The sequence below is a fragment of the Astyanax mexicanus genome, chromosome 16, assembly GCF_023375975.1.
Source record: "Astyanax mexicanus isolate ESR-SI-001 chromosome 16, AstMex3_surface, whole genome shotgun sequence".
Taxonomy (NCBI): Eukaryota; Metazoa; Chordata; class Actinopteri; order Characiformes; family Acestrorhamphidae; genus Astyanax; species Astyanax mexicanus.
In genome coordinates this window covers 26,938,591-26,958,632 of record NC_064423.1, presented here as the reverse complement: position 1 = coordinate 26,958,632, position 20,042 = coordinate 26,938,591, and the positions used below count along the sequence as shown (strand labels likewise).

General features: G+C 36.8%; 2 protein-coding genes across 4 annotated transcripts in view; one reads left to right on the top strand and one right to left on the bottom strand.

The window, feature by feature from the left end:
* The window catches only part of LOC107197052 (dynein axonemal intermediate chain 3-like), a 68,985-nt gene that overhangs the window by 45,043 nt on the left and 3,900 nt on the right, over window positions 1-20,042 (bottom strand). Inside the window, exons 2-3 of one of the 2 annotated variants that reach the window (XR_002649976.2) lie at window positions 8,908-9,017; window positions 6,394-6,464 (exon numbers count right to left, since the gene is read on the bottom strand). Coding sequence is in view for 1 of the 2 variants with exons in the window: in XM_049465957.1 (XP_049321914.1) it covers window positions 6,394-6,464; window positions 8,908-8,953 (117 nt within the window). In the remaining variant the exon portion in view is untranslated. Of the gene's footprint in view, window positions 1-6,393; window positions 6,465-8,907; window positions 9,018-20,042 lie in introns of those variants that run through there. The other variant, XM_049465957.1, reaches the window with a different exon arrangement.
* The window catches only part of arhgef18b (rho/rac guanine nucleotide exchange factor (GEF) 18b), a 54,800-nt gene continuing 43,521 nt past the window's right edge, over window positions 8,764-20,042 (top strand). Inside the window, exons 1-7 of one of the 2 annotated variants that reach the window (XM_022669834.2) lie at window positions 8,764-9,028; window positions 10,262-10,394; window positions 10,811-10,937; window positions 12,677-12,728; window positions 15,319-15,396; window positions 16,354-16,462; window positions 17,582-17,789. In XM_022669834.2, the coding sequence (XP_022525555.2) occupies window positions 8,850-9,028; window positions 10,262-10,394; window positions 10,811-10,937; window positions 12,677-12,728; window positions 15,319-15,396; window positions 16,354-16,462; window positions 17,582-17,789 (886 nt within the window). In that variant the 5' untranslated portion in view covers window positions 8,764-8,849. Of the gene's footprint in view, window positions 9,029-10,261; window positions 10,395-10,810; window positions 10,938-12,676; window positions 12,729-13,866; window positions 14,017-15,318; window positions 15,397-16,353; window positions 16,463-17,581; window positions 17,790-20,042 lie in introns of those variants that run through there. The other variant, XM_022669835.2, reaches the window with a different exon arrangement.

Below are 20,042 nucleotides of genomic sequence, written 5' to 3'. Positions count from 1 at the left end.
TTTTTATCAATTATTTTTTTTTATATATTTCCTATTTTTTGTATTTAAGGAATACAAAATGTTCTAAAGTTTACTTTTGATTTGTTTTAAGGTTTCCTATGTAAGTGCATAGTAGTGTGTTTGTGTGCATGTGTGAACATCTGCCTCTGTCTGTCGAGTACTCTCCCTAACTAGCAGCTAAACACTAGCGGCACTGCTGTGTTTTACACTCCTTCCGTGTCTTCAGTTTCTGTTTCAGAGTGTTGTAAGCAAATGTTAAAGGAAGTGTATTTGTGCAGTAATGGCAGTGTGTGTGTGTGTGTGAGTGTACTTAGGCACCTGTGGTTAAGCACCAGGTCTGACCTAATGACACATTTGAGCTTTAGAGCTGATGCTGGTTTTGTTGGTCATGCTTCAGGCCTCATGCATGCAGGAGAAACATGCACATACACTTCTCATGACTTGTCTCATGACTGTTTTTAGTAAGAGGTTGGGTGGTAGATTTGTTTTGGGGGAAACCAGTAGCTAAGGTGTTTATGCAGAATGCTGCTGTAACTAAGCTTGTCACTGGTATCTGGAATCAGAGATGTAATGTTGGTAGTAATAGACTGGTAATAAGTGTCTATTAGCTAATGTATCATAGCCAGGTAGCTGTGCTCTGCTACCAGCATGTATCAGTAGCAGTTCAAAAAGAGGCGGTGTCTGACCAAATGGAGTCATGATGAATGGGTTGGGAAATTGCCCTTCCAAATTGGGGAGAAAAAAAGAAAAAACAGAAAAAAAAATTGGTGTATCGAGATGCACTGGCGTGAGAAAGTATTTGCTCCCTTACAGATCTCTTTTGTATTGCCGTTGTTGTAATGCCTTTTCAGATTATCAAACAAACTTTAATATCAGACAAATATAACCTGAGTATATATAAAAAGCACTTTTTAACTGATGACTTTATTTATTAAGAAAAAAAATATCTAAACCACTCTAGCCCTTTAGTAAAAGGTGTGATTATTCACAATTAACACTTAAATAGAACCTGTCTAAGAACATGAAGCAGTTAAAAGATCTCAAAAAGCAACACATTATGCCCCAAAAATTCAAAAACAAATGAGAAAAATCATTGATATCTGTCAGTCTGGAAAAGTTTAGAAGTTCACTAAGGTTTTGGTACTCCAGCGGACCACAGTAAGAGCCATTATTCACAAATGGGAAAAACATGGAACACTGATGAACCTTCCCAGAAGCAACCGGCTGACCGAAATTATTCAAAAAGGGCATGGACAACTCATCCAGGAGGTCACAAAAGAACCCAGAACAACATTTAAATCTGCAGGTCTCACTTGCCTCAGCTAAGGTCAGTGTCAATTATTTAATAATACGAAAAAGACTGGTCAAAAATGGTATCCATGGGAGAGTTACAAGGCAAAAAATACTGCTGAACAAAAAGAACATAAAGGCCCATCTTACATCTTGCAGATTACCAGGACTTTAGGTAAATATCCTTTGGACTGTTGTGACAAAAGTATTTAGGTGTGGATCATGTTAAATCTGGCATAAACATGGTGGTGGTAGTGTGATGGTCTGGGGCTGCTTTGCTGCTTTAAGGCAACTTGCTGTAACAAATGGAACCAGGAATTCTGCTGTTCACCAGACAATCCTGAAGGAGAATGTCCGGCCATCTGTTTGTGACCCAAACTCAGACGTACATGGGTTCTGCAGCAGGACAATGATCCAAAGCACACAAAAAAGTCCACTTCGGAATGGCTTAAAGAAAAACAAGATGAAGGTATTGGAGTGGCCTAGTTAAAGTCTGATTAAGATGATGTGGCATGATCAGGCCATTCATGCTTAAAACCACTTAATGTGGCTGAATTAAAACAATTCTGCAAAGAAAAGTGGGCCAAAATTCCTCCACAGAGATGTGAAAGACTCATTGACAGTTATTGATAAAGCTTGATTGCAGTTTTTGCCAAAAAAGGGTGGTAAAACCAAGTTATTAGGTTTAGGGGCAATCATTTTTTAACACATAGCTAGATTGGTTTGAACAGTTGTTTCCTTTAACAAATAAAATTATCATTTAAAAAGTGCTTTTTATATTTACTTAGGCCATCTTTGTCTGATACTAAAGTTTATTTGATAATCAAAAAAAAAATCAGTATGACAAAAAAATAATACTAATGAAATAACCAAAAATAGCCACCGTAAATAAGCAACTTTCTACACTCTTATATACAATACACCATCAAAGGTAAACATGGCAGTTCAAAAAACACAGGGCTTTACAGTGTAACTTCAATGGTGCCACTAAAAAAGTTGAGGTCGCACCAGTGCGACCAGCTATTTAAGAGATAAAAAAAGTCTCTGTGACTCAACAACAGACATATTGTGCTCTAAATCAATCAGAGATTGTGAAGGATGGCACCCCGCAATGATGTAATCCCTCATAAACCACCGCATTAAGCTGGTAACTACATGCCAGTGTTGTAAAATTAGCTGAAGACAAAAATAACATCAACAATAATATCAACAAGCTCTAATATCAAAACTCTATATAGAAGCACAAAAACATCCTTCGGTTATCAATCATTTAGACAACATTTGGAGTAGCCATGTCTATTAACACCAGCAGTCATTTAACCAACCTAGCATTGGAAGAACATCTGCATTCCGTTGTTGTAAGGACTTAAGTAAACTATAGCCCTAAGCTACACCAGATCAAACCACAGGACCTACCTACTCTAAGCAGCACATAGAAATTGATATGTTGTTAAAAATAAATGATAAATGTAACTTTGAAATACAGTTAGAATCGCCAGTTACCTGCTAGCCATCTCCATTAACATCAGCAGTCTGTTAGCCTAGCTAGCATTGGTCTGACAGTTGCAACTTAAAAGTTGTATAGTAATAAGTAAGTAATGAAGCCATAGATATAACCCACATACAACATAATCTACTCACTGTAACCAATACAAATACATCTATTCGTCATTAAAAACAATGAAAAATTCAGCTCAGAAAAGAGTTAGCCATTGTGGCTAGATTGCTATTGTGAATTTCATAATAAAAGTCCTAAGGCCAGCTTGTATACTTGTATACAAATAAAAAAAAAAAACATATACATCCTATTTTTTTTTTAACTTATGATTAAAATATGGTCAAATATCTAAATTATCTTAATACTCGCATCAGATTTTAGGCAATTTAAGCAGAACTGTATATTATTATCATTACAGAGAACACATTTTATCTATCAATGTAAAATGTCTGAGAGTAGTTACCCATTAAGACACATTTGAGTAACCTATGATCATCTGAAAATAAGCTCTAGCTTGTGTGACTCTGCCATAAATTCTTGTCATTTTAGGCAAACTAGGGTACATAGAACTATAAAAAATTGGTTGGAAGAGAGTATTTACAGCATCTATCACTCAATGATGTTCACTACAGGGCACTGCAGTCACTTCAATGCATTTAAGCCAAGCAGAAACAGCAGAACCCTGTAGGCTTCCGTAGCCTGGCAGTGTCAGTGTCAGCTGTAGCTTTTCTACTGTTAATATCAATATCCAAATTATATCGATCAAAATAAATTTTGCCCATATTGCACCAGCCTGTGGTAAGAAGGGTAAACTACAGAGTTGGCCATCTGACGGACATGTGACTGCAATACAGGATAGTCCATAAGACATGAGATGTTTAGTTTGAATCCCTTAAAACACTTAATTTAGATTTTCTCTCATTTAATTTACTGTGAGATAATTTAAGCTTAAATTTCAGCTCAGTGAAACACTTAAAGCACCAACATTATATAATTATGCTTAAAAAAGAATTTTGACTAGTTTGTTAGTTAATCATTTAATAATGATTAATAAAGTCAATATTGCAGACAGCGTTAAAAAAATGTGAACCTGCAAATTGAGGTATGATGCAATGCAGTTGAAAATATTATTAAATATTATTAAATATTTGAAAATGCTGTTATTAATATTAATATTATTGTTAGTAGTAGTAGTAGTGACCTGAGGTGGCAGTTGAAAGTTTACAAAAGCCAGTTTATTCATTTATTCTGTTATGTCAGTTATATTTATATCTATACAGTGATGTCAGTTTGAATTTAGAAGAAGAAACCTTAAAGTATCCTATTTTTAAAAATGTACAGTCTCAGTAATAGGGTTCTACACAGTCATGGAAAACGTTATTAATCAAAGTTTCATCTAAAGGGTCAGGCAAAGCAGCATTTATACATTTAGTTGGTTCTTTGATGCAATGGTTTTACTGTTTTACTAAAAGAAATCTTTAAAGAAACTTTTATAAAAGTGTATTTGATTAATAATGCTCTATTCATTTGCTCTTGAACACTGAACACAGTTCTGAACTCGGCTCATTTAAGCTCTTGCAGTGCAACTGACTATTGTATAGTGTATAGACCAAGTCTGACCTCACACCAGCATCCATCTCCACAGAGGAGAAGGAGCAGTGGTAGACCTCCAGCTTGTAAAAGTCAGAGAGGTCTTCTTGTTTAGACCTGCACAGCAGTAATGTATGGTGTCGGGAGCCAACCTTAAAAGGCTATTGGCGCATTACAGGCATCATGATGGCGATGTGGTTTACATATTACGGGTCTGATGTGGATACAAACAAACTCCCCTGTGGGACATTGTCATCCGTCTGGAACCCGGCTTGATTTACGCTGGAGAACTCCTCCAGCCTAACGTTCATGTACTGTTTAAACTGAGCCGGCTTTGGCAGCGGAGCTGGAAGCCCTCAGTGGGTGGGGCCTACACAGGGTCTGCTTTGTGTCATTCTGCACGTCACCATCATCATGATCATCGAGTTCACACGCAGAGTAACTTCCCCAGAGCAGCAGTGAGACACACTTCTTTTTTAGTTCTGGACACAACTGTTGTGCAAAACAAAACTCATTGTGTCTGCTGCCAGTGATGTTTCATTTTGATAGGCTTCTCCTAGAATGTGGTCTGACTGGCCCATGACTAACATGCAGAATGTGGATAAATAAAACTTAATTCAGATATGCTTCACATATCCATTAAAACAAAAAGAATAAAATCGTTAAACTATTTTGTACCGTCAACATGATAATCAGTCGACAGACATCCCAATTGTCCCCCAATTCTCACATATACTGACAGACACTCCCTGGGGCATGCAAGTCATGCGTAATTTCCTAGAAATTTGGACACTGTATATCCAGTTTACTTGAATAATAAGATTTACCTCCTGAATGACAGCAATAAAGTATTACAGGCAGCAGAATGCTCCCTGTAAACTTTCTTCTGCATGTCTTAATCATTTGTCCACCATGAGCATTGCAGGCATGGGTAGCTCCTTTTAATAAAACAAAACTGAATGTATGCACTATAAAAGCATGAGGTCAAGTTTAAATATCACTTACAGTGTACACGGACACTGAGCACAAAGACAAATCAGGATGTAAATCCTATCAAAAAGAACACCGATAGGTCAAATGAGCACAAAAATAGACCAGCGTCTAGCAAACCTAGCATCTAACACATTACCATAGTAACCAACCATCATCTTAGCAACTATGAAGCAACCACTTAGCAACACCATAGCAATCACCAAGTAACATAATTATAACCAGTTAACAACTACATAGGAACACAATAGGAGCCACCTGGGATACCATAGCACCCAGTGAGAATGATTTGACTTTAGAAATATTTTACAATTATGTTTTCTGTTTTGTTTTCCGTTTTTTTTTTTATATCAGACTGAAATAATACTGCCTGTTTATTTCTGAAGGATGAAGAGAGATTAGAAAATATTTTTGGTACACAAAGCCACACAAACCTCATTAGTAGAAATCTATTAAAGCAAATATATAAAAGCAAAGTGAAAGGCAGTAGAAAGGCCTTTCTAAAGGCTTTGAATGTCTATCATACATGTGCTGAACAGCCACACAGTTGAGAATTGGCAGTCAGCTACTTTGGGTCATGTGAACCACGGAAGCTTTTAGTGTGCACCCAGTGGGCAAAACGTCCACCCACACACACTCACGCTAACACTACCATATACACACACTTGTGTGCGCGCACACACATACTCACACACGAGTACACAGCTGTGTTGGGCCGCAGAGCAGCAGTCAGTGCTCATTTCCTATAACAAACAGTAGATAGTGAGGACTCTTAAGTAAACTGCTGCTTCCACATTAAAACAGATTGAGCCACTACTGTTTACGCTCTGTCCGCTCTGCTGCAAGGCCGCACTTCCACCCCTAATTAATTACTGCACTCTTCTGATCGAATGTTTTGATACTGGGGGTAATCAGAGATAAGCTGGGGCTCTACGTGTTTCCGGAGTTTATAAGGGCAGAAATAACAAAGCCTGTTGTCCTGCAGGATCAGAGTGTAAGCCATGCACACAGCCAATCGGACCTACCTCCAGTACCGGCTCTTCTTCATCTCTTTCTCCGTCCTCCATCGCTGAGGGGTTCTTCTTCGGTGGCACACCTGAGGACAAGGTGAGAACATACTTTATTTTTCTTTTATTTCGTGCTCTGACCACTACACTGTGTAAACAAAATGCAATATCCATACTGCATTCATAATAGAACAGAACACATCAGATGTTGAAAGTGAGGCATTTCACTATATTAAATTTTAGATAAATATTAATCATCATTAAGAGCTTGATTAAAACAATAAATCTTAAACACTGGGACAGGGTCAACAAAAGTGGAAAATGAAGTGGTACAGCTGCAATGCTAGCAATCTGCACCAAACTAACAGGGCAAAAAGGGCATTTTAGAAAGGCAGACATTCTAAGAAGCAACCACATATGGAGTAGAGGTTGCATTAGTGCCTATGTTGTTGGCAGTTTACCCATCAGAAAAGGCACTATAGCTAAACAGTGTATAGAGGTTTGTAGGATGGAATCAGCAAGACAGTACTAAACCACATACAGCATCTATTACAACAGCATGGCTATGCAGAAGACAATGAATTGGGTGTTGAATTGGCCTCCCTGCAGTCTATACAAATTAACTAATAATTCCAGCAAAGAAGACCAAGAATTCTTGAGCAGCTAGAATCTTATATCTGACAGGAATGTGACAAGATTCATTTCCCAAAACTCCAGCAACTGGTCTTCTCACTTCACAAAGATATACAGACTATTGTTAAAAGAAGTAAAGAAGGGATAATACACAATGACAAATCATTGCAATCTGTTAATTTACATTTTTACAGAGTTTTTGGAACTGGTGTTGCTGGTATTTCTATGGCTCCACTACAGCACACATGTTCCCATGGTTATACTACATCATTGTTTAGCAAAACTTTACTACAAATAGACTTGAAAAACAAATGGTTTGTCTCAAATGGCTCAAAGAAATAAAGTTCTTTTTTGGCAAATCTAGTTTTATTATTGTCTGTTTTTTTATGGTTTTAGTCATTTTAGCAATACACTTAAAACCTTCGATCCTATCCTTCCTTCTATCTGTAATGTTTGTGCAATTGTAATTTAGTTTAATAGTTTCTCCACAGGAGCGGCAGAAGTAGCCCTCAGTTAGCTTCAGCCTGTACCATTCAACGTGAGAAAGAGGACGCGCACAATTTACCGCTGCAATCATGCTGTCATTTTGTAGTCGCCTCTATGTTTATGCCCATATTTGCTGTTCCTTATCTAAGCTGTATTTTTCAATTGTCAAAATTATTGGCTTTTTATAAACATTCTGTGGTAATTAAATATGTTGCAAACCTTATATGTTTTATTCAATGTAGATTTTTAAGAATTGTTAAGAGAATTTCACACATCTAAGCTAATGCCACTCCACACCAAAGTGACATCACGGGCCACAAGCACGGGGTGCTAGCAGACTAGCACAGGTAATGAGTTTCTAGTTGCAAGCTAGCTTGGGTAGCATCAGATAAAATCAGACAACCAGTGCTGGACAGCCGGGTTAATACCGCTGCTAGCCTGCTAGCGCATGGTGCCGCTGCACCGTGACGTCAACACAGGTTGCATTACAATAGCATTAGCTTTCATGCAACAATAATCTTACTGCAGCTCAAACAATCTGATAATTCAGAGGATCCAGTGCTGTTTAGGAGACAAATTAATATAGAACGTATATGGTTCTGACCAGATTTATTTTCCATAGAATGCAAAAGATGAGGAATTGTTAAATCAGCTTAGAAACAGAACACCAAATATGGGAATAAAGGGGACTACATAATGATGCATGACTTCTGCTGTCTACATGCTGATCCCTGTTAAAAAAACATTTTTGGAGAAATTATTTAAATAGACCACATGGACACTGCTGTGCCCTGAAGTCTGCAGCTAAGACTATGTTTATTTGTTATTTTGATTCTTTTGCCTACTGAAAGCTAGTCTTTTTTGACAACTTTTTGAACACACCAGCAAGCCAGTTATATACACGAAAACTGAAAAAAAAGGCATTTTGGGATACACATACTAAAAGTAGATTAAAAGTGGATAGTGGATTTTTGGATTTTCTAATTCTGTGTATTTTATTGGGCCCTATATATGTTAATGGTGTTACAGTTCATTGCAGTTTAAGTACTGTACAACTGTGCTAATTCAGATCTCATGCTTGTTTTTTTTCTCAGAACTACTGTCTAGTTGAGAGTGATTTCGAGTGCTCTGAGAGCAGTGTGGATGATTTGTTGGATCTGAACTCATCTCTAAGGGATTCTGAGTATTTTAGAGATCTGCAAGCTGGCCCCAGCCTCTCTGGGACTCCCCTGTCCATTGTAATTCCCCCTGTGGATAAATCCCAGCTCCCACCCACTCAATTCCTCCACCTTCCACCCCCCTGCAGGCCACTTTACGTGGAGTGCAACATCCCTCTCCAATCTACAAGCAGTACCATGAACCTGCTGTCTGAGACTGCAACCATTTCGGACAGTTCTATGTGTGAACACAAACCTGATGCAGAGTCTGAGATGGATTCAGATCCAGAAAGTTTCCCCATACTGGTCCGGTCAATGTCCACCTCCCGCAGACACAGCTGGGACGTCCCGCTGTCTCCGGTGGACCTGGGAAGGAGGTAAGAATTGAGTATTATTGTTTACTATTTTAACATAGAGCTGTAAGACATAAACAAACACAATGTAACAAATAAATGAAGAAAAAAAACCAAAAGGTAATCCCAGATAACATGCCCATGTGGCTTTATGAATCACTTATAATCCACTATGAATAACGCAGCATCCACTATGAATTAATAAATGGCTTCTTTTAATTTATTACTCAGCTTCTACTAGTATTTATTCAATATCCAACATGAATTTCTCAGCATCCAAACGGAACTGCTCAGCATCCACTATGAATTATTAAATCACTTCTTTTAATTGTACAGTATACATTATTTATTACTCAGATTCTACTATTATTTATTTAATATCCAATACAAATTTCTCAGCACCCACTATGAATTGTTTCTTTTAATTTTTCAGTATATATTATTTATTTAATATCTACTACTAATCACTTAGTGCTCACTATGAATTACTCGATTGTTTTTCTTTAATTATTCAGTCTATATTATGTATTATTCAAGTTCTATTTATTTAATATCCAATATGAATTACTCAGCATCTACTATAAGTCATTACATTGCTTCTTTTATTTATTCAGTGTATATTATTTATTAATTTAATATCTACTATTTATCACTTAATGCTCACTATGAATGTTTCAATTGTTTTCTTTAATTATTCAGTCTATATTATGTACTATTCAGGTTTTATTTATACAATACCCAATATGAATAACTCAGCATCCACTATAAAATATTCACTATGAGTTATTCATAATCAACTAAGATTTATTTATTATCTACTATAAAGTATTTAGGATCTGCTATTCATTATTGAATAATCCATTACTCACAATAGATTATTAATTGTCCAATAATAATGTATTATTCACTAGGATATATTGTGCATTTTCTATATATGTTAAGTGTCTATACCAAATGAGTTCAGTATTGATGAGAATCAGAGGAGCTTTGCTGTTCATGTTTGTTTATGTTCACCCATTAGAACAGAGTAACACTGCTACTGTAAGAAAAAGGAACTACTAAATATATACAAGCAGCACATTACAGAAACGACACACCCAAACAGCAGCAGGCTGACCAGCAAAACACCCCTCTACACCTGTTCAATTTCTCTTTGACTGATGAAATTGTTCCCTGTGGAAATATATTTTTTTCTGTGTGTTAAGCAGAACTATCTATCAGTTTTTTTTTTACCTTTTTTTATGTCTGTGTGTGTAGGTTTAGCCTGGACACCACCGGTATGGACAGTGATGTGGAGAGGGAAGAGGAGCGGAGTTCTCCACCTCCTTCACTCTCTCAATCTCACAGCTCAGTAGAGGAGTATTTAGAAACAGACGCCTCCAGAACATCAGTAATACAGCCTTCAATAATCCTTTACACACATATGTTATTGAATATTATTGAATAATATTGAATTTTCAATATTACCTTTTATGTTTTTAATATGGAATTCCACCAATGTCTCAAAACATCTGCAACACCAATCAAGCAATGTCATTCAGAGAAGTCTGTTGTGAAATGTTTTACATGAAACTGCAACAAATACACTTCCTGATTTTTATGCATATTACTATGTACTGAACATCACCAAGTGCAGACTTATTATTAAGATCTTCAGACTATACAATAACTACTATAACACAATGTATGCAAGTCACAATGCAACCAAAAACATGTGCAGCAGCATGAAACATTCTCAAATGATACATCTGTCTTTGTGACTTTAACACAACACTGATTTTCAGATTTGTCTGATTATAATCTCAGCAGCCACCCACGCTGGGCAGGACTGTGTACGCCAGGTCTGACATCCTGGCATCAGACGAAAAGATCCATGCAGAGAAAGTCTCTCGCATTCTGGAAACTTCCAAACAGGCTGCCAGGGCTGCAGGAGGTCAGTGCTGTGTGTAGATACAAACTCAAGTCTCTCATAAATGTACACATCCATTTTTAACTCTTAAAATACAGGCTCCTGGAGGCAGAAATGGTTTAAAAATAAACCTTAATGTTGTTTTAGAGTTAAAAATTACCTTTCACTTTGTTCAACAGCAGAGAAAATTCCTTAAATGTTTTTCAGCTTCAAAATGTATGACTCCAAGAAAATCTCTTAACGGGTAGAAAACTAGAACATGATGTGGAGGTTCTCTAAATTTTAAAAAGGAGTTTTCACATTTGCACATTTCATTTTATTACAAATGTACAGCCGAGGAGCCATTGCTATTTTCTTCATTATTTAATTTTAAGGGTAACTTAAAATAAGTTTTAAGTGTTTTAACATATTGGTACAAATATGTACCTTTAAAACTAATTTCTCATTATTCCTAACCATAATAAATAATAAAATGGAAATCAATTGTTATATACATTTTTTCACCCAAATCTCATTCAATAAATACACACACTTTTCTCGACCTCAGAAGCTCAGTATCAGTTCGATACTGGCCAAAAATCTCAGGAACTAAAAAAGTATTAATCAATATTATAGTGTATTTTATCAGGCAAATGCTTGTTTCTAGAACCCAAACCCACATGACTTAAAGCATAAATGCCAGTGTTCTAGGCTTCATAGAAATTGTGAATATTTGTTTTACAATTTGAGCATGATGTTATGTAGATGTTGAGCAAAGTAAACTCACAGAGAAAACACTTGGTAGCCCAATACCCCTTATCCATATAAGGGTTGAGCACACGAATGCATTTGGTTTGGGGCACAATCTGCTTTACTTTAACCATCCCATGTGTTAAATGGCTCCTCCTGGTGCTCAGCAGGCTAGTCATGGTATAGTCATGCCATATTATCTTGTAGATAATTTGATTAACTCAATAATAACCAGGTCTGGACAGATCAGTTATATCTGAGCTAACTGCTGTTGTGTAAATTAGATTTTTCATTAAATCACTTTTTTAAATGTACACAATTTGATCCATTTAAAATCATTGTTGTACATTAACAGATATACCGGTATTTACATTGTTTATACTGGGGAACTAAACTGCACCGTCTGAGCACTGTATGCACTAAAAGAACCCATTTTTCTGGCAATGGAAACCAAAAGTGGCATTAGCACTGCTGTGTTGGTTTATACAATAGCACACAAATGTGGAACCATCCACTGGCATTATGGATTGAGTTGAGTAATACTAGCAGAGCTGCAAAAACATTTAGTGATACTCAGAAGGCACATATTACACTGTGCTTTTATGTAAACTACCTTAGATTATATGAAGAGCACACATGTGCATGATGTTACTCAAAATCATTATCAAAATTAAATTAAAACATTTTGCGTTTGAGAATAGGTGCATTTCACTACAATTCTCATGTTTTTGTTAGAGCTATGTCTTAATTAATCGTAATTTTATGGTCTAGGAATTCTTTATTGTGGGCCACATTCAATCACAGGAAAATATATCCAGTATTATTCTAATCTTAATCATCAATTTTACTGAATCACCATTTTCTGATGCACAAACTCTTGCATATACTTATTTTCTTTCTTAGGTGTGTATGTAGGTTGGTACTTTTTAACTAGGTGTCCTTGTGCTATGCTATGCTACACCATAATATGCTAAGTTATGTATGCTATATACTTTGTTTTATGAGCTAATTGCAGTGTTTCTTTCTTTTTATAGAGGAGAATGACTCCGAAGAGGGCTTACGCACAGCAGATGGACAATGTCACGTGTAAGTTCATCAAGCATGATCCAAAATCATTATACTGTTCGTTATATTTTATTTTAGCCTTTTTTTCATTTGCTTCCCTTTTAAAATGGAACAAGCGTGAAATAGTATGATCATTTTGTTTGTTGTGCTGATTTTTCATGTTCTAAAGTAACCTAGGTGTTTAATGCTAACATCACTGCCAAGTGTTGTTTTGGATTAGGCAGGCTAGTGTAAAGGCACTCAAGTCGAGCAGCAGAAAGAGGTTTATTGTTTTTGTTAAAACGGCAAAATGTCATACAATAAACTTTACTATACTTTAGGAATATATTAGACGTTTCATGATGATAGCACTGATTATTTATTTGTTTTGAACAATTTTATGGAACTTTGTTTAATGGAAGGATAATTGAATAAAAGTAAAGACTGCTATGGTAAGCACATGTATCCTTTATTAAAGAGTCAGACTGTGTTGTTATTGTCCTTTACTTGAAATGTTTGCAGATTGTAAAGCCAAGTTTCTAAAGTGTTCATATATATAAACACTTAATAGGCAATAATTAAGTAACAATGCAAGAATGGCATTTTAAGCTTGCTGTATGAACCAGTGTTATTAGGGCAATTGTAAATGGCAAATAAACTAGCTAGATTGAGTTGTTGTTGCTGTGTCAAACAATGACACATTTTCATTATCCCCATTGCTAACTAGCATTGCTTAAGTTACTCGAGGAAATACATGACATCATATTTGCATCATATTTACTTGTTCTTACGGCAAACACAATATTGTACTAGAGAAAAACACACAGGCGACAATAGCATTAAGTAACACAACATTGCTGTCACACCAAATTGCCAGATTAATATTATTAAAAGACTAAAAAAGGTAAAAAAAACCCCTAAAAAATTGCAAAACTTACATTTTGTCATAAAGTTAAAGGCAGTTTGCAGTTCTAGCAAACTAGATTCAGCAAGGTGACAAATATTATGTTGTGTTTAAAACAATACTACAGTTGCTGCAGTTTCTCATTAGACTGAATGGGTATTTGCAGGATCTTGCAGACTGTTCTCCAACCCACCAAGAAAGAGAGACAGAGAAAAAGAGAGAGAGAGGGAGAGAGAGAGAGAGAGAGAGAGAGAGAGAGAGAGAGAGAGAAAGTGTGTGTGTAATTTTAGCACCCAGTGCTTTGCACCCTCATACCTAACCACTCACCCACCCACACACATACACACACACACTTAAGTCTCAGTGTTTTGTTTGTCTTAGGCTGATGGTACAGAAAGTTCTCCAAGAGCTTAAGCTGTATCATGGGTAAGTAAACAGAGTGGTAGACACTGCTATGTCTGGAGCACACTCATGACCCTCCCTTCAGCTCAAAGAGCCGCTCTGCTAACATCAGCAAACACACAGCAGCCGGAATCCAGCTCAGCCTGGATAGCCTCTGCTATACCATAACAAAGCGCTAATTTGACAGCGTAAAGCTTCACTTTGCTACTACTATTTAAACCACTGTCATTTCAGAAGATCAGGCGTGCTTCTTCAACACCAAAATTAAAACCTTACCTGACTTTCATCCTGCATGAACACAAACAAAGTGTTCTTCTAACACCTGCATCCTGGAAACAGGCCCTAACAACACTTCTACTGAACTTCTAGCAACAGTTTGCTAACCCTGTAATGTGTGAAGGGCTGTGTTTGGTAGTGGGTGAATCATTTAGCCTGTGTAGTCTGTGTACTTTGCTTACAGAGTACTTACTGTATATCAAAAAGTGGGTAATGTAACCATTAAACACATATATGTGTTTGAAATGTTTAGAAACTCCATTAGCCATCTTGGGCTATACCAGTTAATCAGACCGGATTACCACAGGACTTATGAGGCTAACACAAATCACAAATTACACTGCCTATCAATGTAAAAATCTAAAAATCTAAAAGCTGTCCAGCAAAAACATACCCTACACTGGTAAATTAAATGGTTAACCAGCTCTTGACCAGCATAGTCATTTAGAAAACTAGTAATCTCCCTCAGTAATGTCACTGCCACCTTCACCATACACAAACTGATAAGACAAGACACATTTTTGACTCCCACAGCCTATGTAATCGTTGTACTACACTTACAGATTCCTAATTATACAAGAACACATAAGGTAACAGTAACTAAGGATAGTGTTCAGAACTTTTAATCACTTTTAATCTCCCTTAGCATTGACTCATCTTCCCCTTGTCTAACTCCAACTGATTAAACAAGACCCATTGTTGGAAGCTTTTTAGTTAGCTATATGCAGAAACTACAAGGCTAACTTTTATCAGTTATCATAATGTTTTGTGCCTGCCTCAACAAGTCTGTTAGACTTGTTGAACTAAACAACTTGACATGGTTTTAGGTGAGTGTGCGATAATGCACCATGCTAATAGATGTGTGTCATTGTCCATTACCTGTTAGCTTTGTTAGCCTCATAGCTTCAGTGCAAAATTAAAGAAGAGTCAGATACTTGAGGCTCTGTACGTGGATGAATAAGTACTGAGCTATTAACACAGTAAGGACACTGTAAGTACTGTACTGTGCACTGTGTACTGTACTTAAACTACTTGTGTTTAATCTCACAGAGTAAAATGCAGAACCTCGAGCGGCGACAGGAAAGAGTCATCCTCGAGTGTCACCTGGTATGAATTTCTCTCCAATGAGTAAGTACCGAAATGTTTTTTTTTCTGTTTTTGTCTGACATACTCTCTGGACATTTTATTATAATCCTATCTTGTGTTTTTAAATGATTTGCTAGTAGTTCCATCCACAAAACAGTGCTACTCTTTGGCTGCTATACGTTGGTACATTTTCTTAATTGTACACAAGCAAGAGAGAGGGGTATCTGATAAAGTGGCCAGTAAGTGAATACTACTGTTGAAAAGGTAGTTGAAAAGCTAATCATACTAAGAAAAAGAATACCTAATGTAGATTAGAAAACTGATTAAGCTGGTTGACCAACTTAGCTCTTAACAAGTTTAGCTCTTGAATAGTATAGCATATGGTTTTATTACATATTTACACTAATTTGCCAAAAGTCATGGGACATTACCTAGTATTGTGTCCCTAATTCAATTCAATTAAATTTTATTTCTATAGTGCTTTTTACAATATAAGTTGTCACAAAGCAGCTTTACAGAGAAAAAACAGGTCCACGCCTCTAGCAACACCACAGAGATGCAAGGAAAATCTCCCTTACATGTGGGTGGTAATGCCTTCTATGACCAATTCCTGGTACACATGTGATACTGTGGATTGAGAAACATTAACACTTTTCAGCATGACCAACTTGATCAAATTGGTCCACCAGTATGACAAACTTTTAGCCAACCACCTTGGTCAGTCTGTTCTTAATAGTCATGCTGATCAACAAGCACAGTCATGCTTAACGAGTAACACGATTAGGTTGGTCATAGACCAGATAATCCATAAAACTCAAATGAAAACATACCCTATACTGGTCAAGAACATACTGGCCTGGCTATTTCTTTTAAACAGAGTGTACTCTAGCAATATTGGACCACTCTGTAGGTTACATCTACCTGTTGCCACTACACAAGTTATATAGGTTGTGCCAAACAGCCTAAACACTCTTTTTATCTGTTGCTGTTGAATTTTAGGAATGAAGAAGATGAGGACAAAGCGGAGAGGTCAGAGCGAGGAACTAAAGTCAAACGCACACTGAGCTCTCTAAGGAATCGCATGACGGGGTCCTTCAACAAAGACAAGGTGATTTCCTGACCTCGCTGACCTCAGTGCCATATTACACAGTTCCCCTGAGCTTCAGTCTCATTTTCCTTAATGCTTGCATTTCCAAGAAGCATTGCAGCAACTGAAACATGACATATTTTGTCGGCTGCTGTCACTTCCCCTTCTTCAACTCTTTGGTAATTGTTTTAAAAAGAAACAGATTTTTTTGCATATATTGTCTCATGTTTTATTAATATTCATCTTATGATTAAGAATCTGATATTTTATTGCAGATGGTAACAAAGCCCCCCTTTTCTGTAAAGGCTTTACACTAGATGCTGGAACATGATTTCTATGAATATTTGATTGCAATCTGCCTCACAAAAGCATCAGTAAAGTCAAGTACTGCCGTTGGATTAATTATATTAGTTTCATCACTCCAGCACATCCTAAATTGGTCCACAGCTATTGTGTCTAATGACCTTAGAGTTCGTGCATCCTGTTTTATTGGAGATTATACACTGATATGTGAAAAGTCATGGGATAGCAGTTGGTTACCTTAGGGGACATCTTGGGAAAGTCCACACCTATATGAGTTGTGAGTTGTTATCGTATGAGTAAGGTTACACACTGGCTGGTATATTCATGGCAAGACCATATTATGGGTTCCTTGATCCACAGTGTCACATGTATACTGGGAATACGTTACAGAAGTCATTATTACCCACAGTGGACAGCCCAGTATGTGGTAATGATCTTGACTGGTAAAGTATGATTAAAACATACAAGTGACGGTGGCAGATATCACTTTTTATCATATTCCCATAGGTCTGTGCAAAATTCTCGCAAAATTATTGGGACATTATACTAGTTCCCGTCCCATGACATATAGCATATCAGTGTATGCAAAAAGGTGTTCACACCCTTTTTAAAAAAAATAGGTAAATAGTTTATTGTGTACTTACTGTACACATCTACAACATACAGAACAAACATGGTTCACAAACAAAAGTAGTTCTTCTATGGCATTACTTAAAGCATCATTGGAGTCCCTTTATTTTTAAAAGTGCACACAAGCATGTTGTTTCAAAACTGACCTAAATGAAAGAACTGAAAAGAACACTGTGTGTTTTTCTTTTTCTTGTCTCTGTGTTCCAGGGTAAGAACCGTGAAAAAGAACAGCAGAAAGAGAAAGGCGAGAAAAGAGAGAGGGAAAAGGAGAAAGAGAAGGAGAAAACACGCCGCTTGAGTCTGATCAGCCGCACAGCTAACGGGCACCAGCTAATTCCCGGCTCCTTCTCCAGCCTGGCCACATGCTCACTGTGCAGCAAGAGCCTGCAGAGAAAGCATGGCTTGCAGTGTCTCAGTGAGTACCTCACTGCTTCACACTTACTCGCATGCATGTGGCTCCTTCACACACTTCATACACAATCTTCTGCTTGTTGTTGCTGCACTGCCACACCCCCTAACATCACTAACCTTTAAAAGTTGTTAAATCACAGATCTCCACAGAGGAAACACTGATTCTAATCTTTGTAATTTATACCCATTGATGGTAACAGGGCTGCATAGAATGTAAATAATATACTGTATATACAGTCAGTGACTCTGCTCCTCTCTCAACATGTAAATCATATGAATCATATATACAGGGCCACCCACACCTGATAAGATAAGATAAGATTATCTTGTGAATGAGGCTGAACACTGGCCAAATATTGTTTCCACATTCAATGCAGAGGGCTCCACCTGCATAACCTGCACATCAGTGCAGCAACTTTAGCTTCCATGAAACATGGCAAAAGTCATGGGACATAATACTAGTTCATGGCCCATGATTTTTGGCATGTTATTGTATGCCATAAACATGTTCAATGTCTCAGATCCTCCCCCCAATGGCTGCACAGATCATGTATATCAAATATACAGAATATTCAGGTTGTCTGTTCTTGACTTACTTACATTCTTGTTACAGTGGAGTCTCTTGAAGGGAACTGGTGCTGCACTCTACTGCTGCTTTGTTTGTTTGCTGCTGATTGGTTTATCCACAAATCTTCCTCAAATGCTGTACAGTGTAAAATGCTAAAGGTGACTAAGATAATGTTTTAAAAACTGTTTAAGTTTTAAAGTTGTGTTTGAATAAAAGATGCTACAGCTGCTGCAGATTCTCAGATCAGAGCAGTGTACAGTAAGGCTTCATCCTGCACTGCTACTGTAAGGTTCAACTATAAAAAATATATAAATTAACAACACATGTATGCATGTAACTCATTTACTCATTCACTTGCTCACTCACTTTTAGCAGGCTAAATAGACTCCACAAGGGTGTGCTATTAGTACTTTGCATTAGTGACATAGAAGGCATTACCACCCACATGTAAGGGAGTTTTTCCTTGGCATCTCTGTGGTGTTGCTCATAAGAGGGGTGGACCTGTTTTTTCTCTGTAAAACTGTGTGTCACATTGCCTTTTGTACAAGTTTTGTATTAAGGAGGGATGAAACAATGCACATATTTAGATTTTTTTTTCCAAAAATTCCCGCCAGGCATTTCAGTGGATGTTTCCATAGTAAACTCCCACCCATCCCTTCCCTTCCAGGCTGCACCAAGGTATCTAGTTTAAATACCTTTTTTTTTTACATTTTTACACTCTAATTCTAACTCTAATTAACTCTTTAATAATGAAGAAAGTGTAATTTTTTTTTTATTAGGATATAAATTTACCTGAAAATTTATTGTCATGGCTACAGTCTTGTTTTGTAATTTCTATGATCTCTTGACACCAAAAACAAACCAGAAATTCCTGAGAAGTGATTGAATGAACCTGCCCATAGATAATGTATATCAAATGCAAATGCTTATCTTTACATGATAATGTAATTAAATATGTAATCCTATAATTAAATAGCAAAACCATTGTCTTTTACTGCCATGACTTACTATGCACTCTGTGCATGTAAAGTGTACATTGAGAACCAGTCCCAATGTGTGATAATACAAAATCCCTGAGGCTTCCTTCTCTGTCTAATACCTTGTTATCCCAGATTATAAACCCTCTATCCAACTATAATGAGTCTTCTTTGACAGTAATAAAAGTAATATCTCTTAATAGGTGTCAACACCTATCACATTGGATTCTCAGAATTGTGTTATTTTAAAGGAACTCTTTAATTATTAAATAGCATGTATAAAAAAGACAGTTTTTTCTTCTTTATTTTTATAATGGAAGGCTAATATGACACTTGTTATGGTTTAACTGGTATACTATCACTCTGACTCCAGGGGTGTTCGTGAAAATGTACAAATTTGCCCCATATTTCCCATGGAAAAGTGAATGTAGTGCTTTTTCAAAGGTACCTTTCAGATGATGCTTCTTGTAGTTCTTAGGGTATATTTATAGTATTTACAGACAATTCTGTACTGTTCATTTGTTTTTTGGCCAAACTATTGCTTCAGAGCCTGTATTGTTTTAATGCAGTATGATGTTACTTCACAGTTTGCAGAGTTTGTGATCATTTTGTGATGTTTACTTCCATAGCTTTGTTCCCCTACCTCACAAATCTATTTCCCACCCTGGTGTATTATGCAGAGGTAAAGAGAAAGTGTTTGTGGTCCATTTGT